Source organism: Elephantulus edwardii, unplaced genomic scaffold (assembly GCF_000299155.1).
Source record: "Elephantulus edwardii isolate Elephantulus edwardi_28Jun2011 unplaced genomic scaffold, EleEdw1.0 scaffold00022, whole genome shotgun sequence".
NCBI classification, from domain to species: Eukaryota; Metazoa; Chordata; class Mammalia; order Macroscelidea; family Macroscelididae; genus Elephantulus; species Elephantulus edwardii.
The window spans coordinates 10452820-10465869 of NW_006399772.1; the positions used below are offsets into that span (position 1 = coordinate 10452820).

General features: G+C 35.2%; 1 protein-coding gene across 1 annotated transcript in view; it reads right to left on the minus strand.

The window, feature by feature from the left end:
- Positions 1–13050, minus strand: part of COG5 (component of oligomeric golgi complex 5) — a 259814-nt gene that overhangs the window by 75691 nt on the left and 171073 nt on the right. Inside the window, exons 11-12 of the mRNA XM_006882687.1 lie at positions 5608–5689; positions 2145–2349 (exon numbers count right to left, since the gene is read on the minus strand). Coding sequence (XP_006882749.1) covers positions 2145–2349; positions 5608–5689 — 287 coding nt within the window. The remainder of the gene's footprint in view (positions 1–2144; positions 2350–5607; positions 5690–13050) is intronic.

Here is a 13050-nt window from a genome sequence, read left to right on the forward strand (position 1 = left end):
GCAATTCTGTTGTACCATTCACTCCTCAGGAGGGTGGCTGCCAGTCTCCTCCCACTGGAAACCCAATGAAGGGTTGCTGTAGTGGGTTTTGTGTGTTTGTTTTCCTATTTCTACCTACAAGCACTTTCAACTCTCTGCCTATGATTAACAACACAAACCGAACAAAAAGCCTTCTCTGACTCAGTTACCATGGTTCAATTCATGCATTCTTCTCTGCCTTCCTTTTCAAATGAACAGTTTAGATCCTTTACTTTTGTTTCCTCTCAGCTAATTAGATTTTTGGCTTCCATATAAATACCTCTACTGAATAAAATCTCCAAACAGTGACAAGGATGTCTTATTAGTCAAAGATAGTGGCCTTTTCACTCTACTTGCCCCCTTCTTTGAATTTATTGCATTTTTACATTACACAGACAGCACACATTCATTCTAAGTAAAGGCGGAAAATTACAACACAGGAATTCTACTCTAGACTGATAGTTAAAGCACTGTTAGCATTTGTGGCCTATCTTGTTGAGCCTTTTTCAAAACAGGCATATGTCTTTAAAAACCAAGCTAAGGTAGAACCAGAAGAATCAGTGTATTTTTATACACAGTTTATACATGGGGGGCGGGGTTATACACAGTTTTAAAAAAAAGAAAAGTGTCATTAAATCTTTGTTGATTGTTAGCTACAGTTTCAGTGCTCTTGTCCTATTTCCACTGTTGATACTGGGCACCTTGGAGTTGATTCAAACTCATCGTGACACCATGTGACCAAGCAGAACTGTCCTATAGGATTTTCTGGGCTTTAACCTTTACAGGAGCCAAATGCTAGGTCTTTTGCCCAAAACATCTAGATGAGTTCTAACCACCTTCTTAGCTGGTGGCCAAATGCTTAAGTGTTTGTTTCTCTAGGACTCCTTCCTCTTCCTAGATTAGCTTGAGTTACTAAGGAGACAATCTTATTTCATTATGTCTTTCCAGTCACTTCTTCTGCCATTTATCCTAAGAAATCCTGTATTTTCAAAACTTATTTCTGTGCCTACTTATTCAGTGGTCACTATTTAGGAAACAATGAAAAGAGAAAAAATTAACTATTTACACAGCACAAAGGAATCTATTCAGTCTTTTTCTAAGGTAATCCATAAGAATCTGCTGCTACTTCAGCTAGTCATTCCACAAGAAATATGATACTAGAGTTTAAAAATAGAAGTGTCAGGGGAAAAAAATGAGAAGTATAAGTCAATGAACTGATTTCATGCTTATATAAAAGAAACCAACAATATTGTAATTTGATTTTGTAGCAAAAGCTGGCTGAGGCAGACCTACTAAGATGGTCACTGATTTCAAATGTGGTTTCCAAAGACGACTACAAATAGAGTAGTCCCTCTGTGTCTACAAGAGATTGATTCCTCTCCCCTGCTCCCTTTCTTCTGTAACACCACGATGCTCGAATCCCTTATGTAAAATGGAATAGCAGGCATGTCTTCATATACACTGTACATTATAGCTCCTCTTAAACTTTTCAAGGTTACTCTAATCATTATTGCTCCCTGTTCCTCAATATTTTCAATACAAATTTGGTTGTACATAAGGACAGGGAACCAAAAGAGAGGGTGGACCCACAGTATTATACTTTCTGTATGACCTAAAGGATCTCTGGGATACATTTGCGTATAGTCACTTGTGCTTATTTGATTTGTAATTATCATCTCCCCTTACTTGACACTTAGTTATTTTCTTTTATTTAAACATACCGACTGAGAATATATCCAAGCAGAAAATTAGTCTCTCTTTTACTTCCTAAAAATATAGGCATTCTTTATGTCACATTTATGCCAGTGACCCCTCAATAATGATGCTATCTGTTGTAACTACAAGTCTAACACAATATCATTTAGAGGACAATAATTACATAGGATCATCTCCTAGATTCTAGTCACCCTATCTATCTGGTGTTATACTTGAACACTACCAAGAACTACAAAGCTCAACCAAGTGGATGCTTGACTACTTCAGGTAAAACTTATAAAAAGCCTTTCATGATATAAAAATTAATAACAAGCATTTATATGATTAGTTTATTTCCAGTTTCTAACTTAGCAAAAAAAGATAAACATTCATAATAGATAATAAAATTAAAATTAATTAAACAAGCATACTCATAATCTGGCTTTTTTTGTATGAACATATCTTGTATATCATCTTCCAACTGCTGCAGGTCAACACAGATGTCTGTAGGTCCACTAGCATTAAAATTCCCTTGAATATTTTTACTGTATTGTTGAAGACGCTTCCACAAATCATTGTAAAGACGTAATAATTTAGGGTATTCTCCTTCAAATGCTTGTTTCAAAAACATAGAGGCTGTTAAGCAAAAAACAAACAAACAAAAAAACACCGAAAGAAGGATTAAATAAATAACATAAACTATAGCAAACAAATGTTTATTTTTTATACAAGTACATTTAAGGATATTAACTGCCTCTCTCAGTAATAGATTGTGTTGTTGCTGTATGTGTCATGGAGTCACAACTGACTGACAGATCAGATAACCCTTCAGCAGGTTTTCAGAGGCATTAAATTGCATGGGAAGAAACTGCCCATCCCTCTCCCACGAAGCAACTATGCCTTTGAGATTGCTTCAACAAGTACAAGAAAAATCAACAGGCAAAAAGGTCTGAACAACACTAACATCTAACGGCATTGACATTTATACTATTATTATTATTATTATTATATTACTATTAGCATAATAAGTGCTCTTTTGAAAAGTACATCGATTATTTATCAAATTGCACAATACTTGGTGCTATAAAACAAGACAGCATATTGGTAAAAGGCTTCAAGTCATATAAAGCATGTTCTCTTATTCAAACTGGAGTCATAAGAATAAATTGCTGGTCTTAAGGCCTCAGGGCCACAGCTATGGAGAACATCAAAGCATGCTAAACAAGGACATGCTTTGTAGACTATGCTTTTACATCCAATTTGATAAGTACTAATTGATATCTGATAAGCTTTTAGGTGCCACCTAAGGTGAAACTAGAGTCTTGCCCTGTTTGAAATAAAATAAAGAAACTCAGAGGTGCATAGATAATTAGCCCAAAGGATTAATGAACTAAGTGAACGTCAATCTCCGTGAAGCAAAGACAAGAATAATCAGATTGGTGTCTTGCTACCATTGGCAACTGCTCTAAAAAGGATCACAGTAAAAGTCTGGATAGAGTGTGAGACAAACACGGAATAAAACGCAACATCAGTGCAATCGCAAGCTTGCTGATCTGACTTACAGGGTCTGATGGAAAACCCAGGACAGAACCCATGCCTATGACTCAACTTTTGGCCAAACAAGAGACAGGACTCCTAAGGCAAACAATAATAACAATAACACTCAGGGCTACTCACTCCTTAGATTAACCACCACACAAAGGCAGAGGAGTGGTACTTACCTAGAAAGGTAGCATAAAGCTCAGAAGGCAGGAAGACTCAGGGTATTAAGTTAAATGGAGACATTAAATAGAGACTTGGAAAGAGTGCTGTTAAGTGTGAGGATGACAATTCAATTAATGTCATTGAACAAAATGTGTATGAAGGTTGAATGCAAAACCATTTGTTCTGTAAATGTTCACTCAAGTTACACCAAAAAATAAGTTGGGGAAAAAAGTTTAAAAACATTTATTTTAACAGATGATGATGATCCAATATTATTTTCTGAAAACTGCATTGACAAAAAAAAAAAATAAAATAACAGGAAGAGGTGTACAAAAAATTTCGAAAAGAACCATTTCAACTGTAGACTTCCTATAGGAACTAGTTTAAATTTTATGGTGATCAAGTAGGGTCTTTTTTACTTATAAAATACAGTTGAAGTCATTGTCAAAGCTCAGATAAATGAGAACATTAACAATCAGAAGGAATATGCTCCTAACCCAAAAAATTCCCTTTGGATATTTTCTGCCAAAATATTACTTGCTTAGACAATCTGTTACTCTGTATGCAATCTTCATCTGTGCAGATGGATACACTTCCTTGACACTGCCTAGCTTCAATTTGAAGAGGTACGACAGTACACTTCAGGGACTCTATGTGCTATAAAAATGGAAGGTGCTTTACAAACAACTTACTTTGGAGTTTTCCCAAAGGAAGTCATTAAAGTAATAATGTTATCAAAAGTAACAGATGACTCTGAAAGCATAATGTTAAAGGGATTTTCTTTCTAAAAAAAGATTCTCTTCATTCTCAGTAAATTCTTTGACTATATAAACCAGACATAAAATATAAACATAAAATAAATAAACATAAATAAAGTGCCCATAAAATATAAACAAAATCATTCACTGGATTTCATAATTAGGAAGCTGTTGTAGGTTTCTGGGTGGTACAATATATCTGTGATGAGCTGCTAACCTAAAGGTTGGCTGTTCTAATCTGCCTTTGGGGAAGAAAGATCAAATGATGTTCTTCTGTAAAAACTGCAACTAAGAAAATATAACACAGTCACTCTGCCCTGTAACATGAGGCCATCATAAGTTAGAATTAACCAGAAGCAAAGTCCCATCATTAATTAGTTTCTAGGCTACTTACTAGAACTTAAAATCATAATGAAAAATGAATGTACATCCAGTAAAACAGCTCAAATTAAAATGAGTGGCAATATTATGGACTGTCAAGGATTTGGAGGAACTGTCAAAGATTTCGAGCAACTGTCTTTTCATATATTACTGAGATTAAAAATGATACATTCATTTTAGAAAATAGTTTGGAAGGTTTTTAAAAAAAATTATAAAGTTAAACACTTACATGGTCAGGTCATTTCACTCTTACATACTTATCCAAGAGTGAAAAAAAAACCCTAAAAACATGTCTACAAAGCATTCATGTAAATGAGTGTCATTTAAAAAAAAATTTGTACATCATATTTGGATAAGTAACTGAATTTATGATACTGATATTTCATCTGCTCATTCATCAAATTTTCATTTTTAACATTAAGGAAAAAACAATAAAATCAGCATTTTCATATCTCTTGCTCAGGAATTTAAATAACTCTAGAAGCACTGCCAAAGTTTTAATATCAATTGCTTTCCATTTCATACATAAGAAAAATCCTGACAGAGTTCTTCCATTTTTGGATTACGAAAGATTAACTTCTTATTTTAGAGACTTTCATTCTAAATTCTAATTGAAAAGGTATATAAAGCAAAGGCTTCGCAAATCAAACAAAACTCCCTGTGATTCCAATCATCGTGACCTTACAGTGGAGAACTGCCTCTCACGGCTTCCAAGGGCATACAGCTGTACGGAAGCAAATTCTCACACCTTTTTTCCCAAGGAGAAGCTCGTAGCTTTGAAATGATGACCTTGTGGGCTACTGGTGCAACACTTTAACCTCTGCACCACTAGGGTTTCTAAAACTAACTACTTATATAAAGATATAGCTAAGAAAACCTAAGTTAAATACAGAGAAGAACTGGCAATTGGTTTGGGGTAAAAAAGATAAAAAGAAGATGCTTCCCAAAACAATAAAGTAAAATTCTTGACATAAAATCTAAAAAAATTAAACTCTGAGATGAAATTTAGCAAAACAATGTAAAACAATTTTTATTTTTACCAAATACTTACAATTTGTTGCTGTCTGAAATTGAGAAGAAAGTGCTTGACTAACTGAATTCCAAAATGTGTATAAAATTTCAGAATGTCCATCCTAGAAACAACAAAAAAGTATTCACTGATATTAATGACATTAGAATGAATAAGTGTGGCAATGAATAATAATCCCTGAGCTATAAAACTATGAAAGAATATTATTAACTAAGTGGAAATACACAGAAAATGCAAATAATTTCTCATGTTTGAGTAATCAGCCATCCTTCTACTAGCCATGTCACTTTGGGTAAGTTATTTAACCAGTCTATGCTTAAGTTTCTCATCTGTAAAACAGATAACAACACCTATGAGATCAAGTGAACTAATAAAGTAAATTTTGACCAGTGACCGACAGTAACAGTCCTTCCTAAATGTCTGCTACACCTCTAGAAACCCTCAACCACAGCATGAACAGTCTTTCAAGCATAATAAAAAAATCTATGTGGGATCTTCTAAGATTCAAATCCCTATGCACATCAAAAAACTTCTCTAACAGAGTAAGGAGGAAACTTACAGGCTGGGAAAAATATTTAGTAATCACACAGCTGATAAGGGACTTATACCTAAAATTTATAGAATATTCCAGCACTTCACGAAGAAATAGATAAACAACCCTATCACAAAATAGGTGTAGGATATGAATAGATACTTCGCTAAAGAACACATTCAGATGGTAAACACACACATGAAGAAATGCTCAAAACCTCAAGTGACATGGAGAGAAAGAAATCAAAACAATTATGAGATAGCACCTCACCCCAGAACAATAGCAAAGTTCAACAGGGCAACAAACAACAAATGCTAGAGAGGTTTCAGAGAGAGTAGAAACTCTTATTCACTGCTGGTGGGAACGTAAAATGGTACAGCCACTATGGAAAGCAGTCTGGTGCTTTCTTTTTGAGAAAAGAAAGTTGGAAATAGAAATATCATTTGACCCAGCAATTCCACTATTGGCAATATATCCTAAAGAAACCAGAGCCACAAGTCAGACATATGTAAGTATGCAAAGCCATCTTTATTTTATTTTTTTTTCTGCATTATTCACAATAGGAAAGAGATGGAAGCAGTCCAAGTGTCCATCAACAAATGAATGGATAGGAAAACTATAGTACATTCACGCAATGGAATGTTAAGTAGCACTGAAAAACAATGAACTGATAAAACATTCCACAATATGGGTGAGCTTAGAAGACATTATGCTAAGTGAAATATCTCAGTCAAAAAAGGACAAATATTGCATAATACTGCTGCTACAAAATAAATGGACAAACATGGGGGGTTGGGGACAGAAAGGAAATAGAGGGCATGGATAATGAACACTGCAGTAGAATAGAAGAGGGAAGGAACTGTCCAAAAGGAATATATGATTCGACATTGTATGTATGACAACAATCTGGAACAAGGGGTGCATTGAGGGGTAGACTGGGGGAGGAGGGGAGAAAATGTACAACAGTGAAAAAGAATAGTAAAAAAACAACTAGAATTAAAGTTAAAGAATAAATTTCTCTAATATGAAAAAAGAGAAATAAAACTATTAATTATTATTAATCCATGTATTATCGTCATCATCACCATATTCTGGATGTATAGAGGGCAAACTGTGAGCATGGCAAGATGATGGACAAACATACTCAGACCAAAAATACTGTAAGAAATCTGAATACTTCTGAAGCATAGATTTATGTGAGACAAAATGCAAAACAGAAATTACTAATTTAATACAATAGTTCAGCCAACTTTGACTATATGCTTAAAAAAAGTAATCCTGAAAAATATTAAGAGAGCAAATAAAAATTATGTTGATAATATATACAGCAATACACAAGCCAACTAAACAGTTTCTAAATGCACAATAATGTCAATGATCACATGAATCCTGCAACCTTTCTTATTCTTCTCTTCCTCTGCTATTGACACTGAGTTGCTTTTCCACCATGACATAAACTCATCGTTCCCTAAACATCTTATCCAATCATTCAAGTTGCTTTGATCAACTTCATCTTATATTGAGTTCTTAAAAAGTGTTATATCCAGGAGAGAGATTTTTTTTTTTATTCTTCACCAAGCTAACCTGTTGTCCTGTTTGGAGAAGACTTCAGGGGATAGCTTTGGTTCAAATTATAATAAGGTGATAGTTTCACGGGTTCATTCAGCCTCCAGGGCTCAATAAAGTCTGGAGTCTGGAAGAATTTTAAATTTATTTTCTCACTTTTGATCAAGGTTCTTCTGTTGAGTTTTTCATCAAAACGCTCAATAAAGGTGGCTGAGCACCATTCAGTCAGGTCTTGTGGCAAAGGGGTATCTGCTCATGAAGGTAATGAGCCACATTTTCCTTACTCTTAATTCTCCTTTCTCTGTTCCTCCAAATGAATGAAGAGGCCATGGATGGCTGCTTGCAAACTTTATGACTCCAGGAACTACACTACAAGCCAGAAGGCAGAACAGAACCACTAACCACACTCTTAATGCAAATGTCTCATAAACATAACCATAATCGTCCAAGCCAAGGATACAAATCCCATGAGGTGCTTGATTGTACATAGGCAGTCTCCACAGTGGCCTTCTGCTGTTTTTGTAAATATGTCTATCATGAAATTTTTGCCAATTCAACTTTTTTCAGGTATACAACTTATTGACAGCTATTATAAGAATCAGTTGTGCAACCCTCCCTTAAGGACTGTGAGTTTTCCATTACAAAAATATAATACTCAGTAATAATTCTCTATTTTCTTCCCTCCTTCCCACCTCTGGCAGCCACTGAGACAGTGCTGTCTCTATGCATCGCCTATTTTGGATTTTTCATATGCGTGAGAGCATACAACACTTGTCTTTGACTTATTTCACTTAGTATAAAGTTTTTAAGATCTACTACTTCTGAAATGAAAAAAAAGCCAATTAAAAACAGTTCCACTTAATAACAACACATATAAAATATAAAACCAAATTAAGCTCATGGTTGTTGAGCTGTTTCCGAAGCTGCAGAAAGCATGGGACAAGACTGCCCATCTTTTTCTCTTATGTAGCCACCAACGGATTGTAACCACCAGAGAACTTGTTTTTTGGCTATGCTGTAAAATAAGACTGTTGTGGGAAAATTTTTTCAAAAAATTTGTTTCAGTTTTTATCTGTACTAACATAAAAGTTGAATTTGGATGCTATAAAAGACCAAAGTAACCACTGGAAAATATACTAATTTTTTCTTACTTTTATATCTATGCCCACATTTAATATTCACCATTATTTGACTTTTAATTTACTCATGTAAATATTGTAGATTGTAAAATGTCAAACAATTATGTATCTCTTACGCAATGATCAGAAACTGGATTTCTAAAATTTATGGAATGTATGTGTTGTTTATCTTGCATCTTGGTTGTAAGTAGATGCTTTTCATTTTATTTTATGCCTCATTTATTAGCCATTGCCCTCCAGTTAGAACTAATTCATAACAGGTCCTCCACTGGTTTCCCAAAGCTGTAATTCAAATGGGATATTTCCCATCTTTCTTCTGAGGAGTGGCTGGTGGATTTGAATTACCAGAGAAGAGTGGTCTGTGGGTCAGTAGCACAATCCAACTTCTGTGTCTACTTTTACATTACTTTTTAAAAAATGAGAACTAAGTATTAAGTTTATTGTGTGTTATGTATTCAACAAGATGAGACGATAGGGTTCCTATTGACCATGTAGTGGTGTTGTGGTCTGTGGGGTGCTGGTGAGTTGACTATATGTACTATAGTCTATATGCTCTACATACTATGTAACTATGTACTATAGCACCCTAAGAACAGGAGATGTGAACCCTGCCCTAGCCTCCACCATCTGCAGTGACTATCACAATGGTTTGAACATGAGCAACTGTGAGAATGGGGCAGGATGTTAGACAATTCTTACATGGCTGACATGAATCCTATTAGTTTAGAGAAATGATTCAGAGAATTATTTCAATATATATTTTGGGACAATTACCAAAGCTTTAGATATTTTCCCTACAAAAAAAGTCTACAGGGATTTCACTAGTTAAAACACAAAAACACCTAATATTTTTAACTTGTTGATACTTTAAGAAATGAATATTGTTATATTTGGGGTTTTCTATTTTTTAATTAATTACACATTCTCTGATAAATACTGTTATTTGAACATATTTAAAGTTTGGTAATATAAAGTTTGTAGGATCTTCTTTATTCAATGAATTAATTCTATCTTGTCTGAAATTAATACTAACACCACTGCTTTCCTTTAAGAGTGTTTGTCTATTAATTTATTTTCCTTTTACCTATATTATTTTCTTTTTGCAATGACTCAGACAGGGCAAGTTCCTGCACTGTTGTTTGCCAGGTTACTACGAGCTGAAGTCAACTCGACAGCACCTAACAACTACAGCTTTCATTTGAGAAGTGCTTGCCTACCCATTAATTCTATTTTTTATGTTGCTTTCTTTTTTATGTTATTCTTATAAAAAGCATATATTTTAATTCTATTTTAAGACCCAATTTCTCTCTTTTAGTATAAACATTACACCTAAATATGTTTAATAGGTTGTTCCTGCTTTTATCATCTCATGTTATGCTTTCTTACTCTTTACTTTGTTCTCTGCTTTATTTTGTAGAATATTCTTGTTTGCTTTTATCTTCTCTAGTAGCTTGAGTGTTACAGATCCTAATTTTAATTCTATCAGAAGTTATATTTATGCTTTTTTTCCTTAAATCTGTTTTGATCTCATATTTCTTCATTTTCAAAGGCAAAAATAAAAACATTTCTTTTGAAATTACCATTAACAAGGAATATATTTACAATTTTCAATTTTAGGAATGATGATGCTGTTGTTGTTGCTGTGTACCATTGAGATGACACTGATCATAGCTGACCCTCCAGTGGGTTTTCAGAGGCTGAAACCTCATAATAGGAGATTGCATATCCTTCTCTCACTTAGGAATGTGTACATTAAAATAAAAATTAAGATAAAAGTACAGTATCTGGCAAGCAGGTGGATAAAAAGAGGGAAACTCTAGGATGATAGGGATTGTTAAACAAACTAGAGAAGAATTAATTCATGTAAACCTGTTCTTCGTAAACCTGTTCTTCTGGACAAACTACAGATGATCTAAGTAACTAGATATATAAAGCTCTAGGTTCAGAGCAGGATAGCTCACTTGAACTCTTTGCCGAGTTGGAACTAACAGATAGTTGACCCTCTGAGGGTAGTTCTGAAGCTGTAAACAGCACAGGAGGAGCCGGCGCATCTTTCTCCTGCTGAGTCACTGGTGATCTGGACCGCCACAGAAGAACAGGCATTCCATTAGCAGAGCAACTCCTTATGGGCGAGGCCACCTGAGTTCCTTCAAGAGCAAGATAAAAGTCGAACAAGTTGACTTGGGCATTTTCAGTATTTGGAGGTAGCAGAAACTGTTAGCATGTATGAATTTTTCTTTAGATTATGTATGGCATGAAAAGAAAATGTTGTGGATGAAGAAACCTAGGAAAATAATATTACTTTAAAGTTGGTGGAGGAAACAATTCAGAGAGGATGAAGAAGAATGAGTGGAGAACAAAAACACATGCTACTAGATGCATAACAGAGGGATGCCTTGCCCTAGATTTTGTTATGTGTTTGAAATTTTATAAATAAAAGTTTAAAAAAGAAGGGTTAGTAGGACACAAGGAGTTCATGGAAGATTGTGAAGAGTGGCAGGATCCGTGAGAAAGGCGAGCACTGAGACAGAGGACATGGTTCACCAGTCCAGAGGGGTTAAGTTGAATAGGATCAGAAAAAGAGCCCTAAAGATTTGGCAGTTGGGTCACTAGAGTACCCTTAGCAAGGACTGTTCTCAACAAATTTATTGCCATCAAGTTGAAATCAACTCAGAGCTGCCCTTCCAACGGATTTTCAGCAGACTGTAAATTGCATGGATAGCTCATCTTTCTCCCTCTGAGTTTTGATGGATGCGAACATCCAGAAAAGTTCCAACCTTGGGTTAGCTATTTAACTCCCTACGGAATAAGCCACTGTGTTCCCTGCTCACTGAAGGTGAGTCTTGATTTCAGTAGCCTGGGGCAAAAGAGAGGCCAGAACAAAAATGAAATCCACTACCAAGGAGATAATTTAAACTCGGGAGACCCTTAATCAGATTTCCAAGGCTGAAATGTTTTGGGGAGTAAATTACTCTATCTTTTGTGGTGCAGGTAATGAACTCAAAGCTTTGGTCTTCAAACTGGCAGATGAATACATAATTGTGCTATGCCAAGAGGAAGGGCAATCTCCTCCCATGTGATTTACTGCTTTTGAAAACCCACTGAAGGGTTAGCTATGGGTCAACTTGATGGTACACAACAACAACCACATGTCAAAAGGGCTGCTTAAAGAAGGGATGAAGATGTTTTAAGAGTTAATAGCTTACTAAATCCTGTACATAAAGGGGAGGGGGATGTACCTACACATAGCTATAGTATCAATGATTTTGATTTGGTTTGGTTTTTAGAGGTTAGTGCCTTGAAAAAAAATATAGTAGAAAAGAGACTGACTTTAGAGAATGAAGACAAAGTCTGTAAGATGAGAAAATGTGGAATCAAGAACATAAGTGCAAGGGTAACTGTGAGAAAAGATAGAATCTAACTCTACCTTTTTTGAGATAGAGATGAGCGGCTATTAGGATTACTTCAAGTATGTGCTCAAATGCTTGTAAGAATGCTTAGTAAAGTCAATGACAATTTCAGTGGTTTCTCCATCTGTCAGATGATGGACATTGGTGCTTAGTGGCAAGGAATGGCCTGGCCAACCCAAAAGCATGTGGTTTGAATCCACCAGCTGCTCCACGGATAGAAAGATGGGCACTCCTCTCAAGTTCTTCAAAGCTTCCGAAAACTCTCTGGAAAGGCAGCTATGAACCAGTTCTAGCTGGATGGCATATACAATAACAATATCAGGCTATTGCCTATTGGTCTAATGGTGACTTTTGTTTTCTAGATGATGAAATGTAAACAAAATTGAAGGCTGTAGTCTTAGATCTTCTGCAGTAAATGCTTCAAGTTTCCTTCACTTTCTGCCAGCAAGGCTGTATCATCTGGATAATACAGAATTTACTGCTGAATCATCCTCCAAATCTGATACCACATTCTTCTTCATATAGCCCAGCTTCTTGAATGATTTGTTGATCCTATAGGCTGAACAAGTATGGAGAAAGGATGTAATTCTGACAAACATCTTTGCTGGTTTTAAGCAATGCAATTATATTCAGATAACTGTTTCTTGGCCTATGTATTCCCATTTTTCTCAGTGTTAGCTATAATTCATTATGATCCACAAAGTTAAATTCCTTTGTAATAGTAAGACAGACATAGGAAACATCTTTCTAGTATTCACTGCTTTAAGCCAAGAATCACCTGACATCAGCAATAATATCCCTCATGTTACAGCATGAC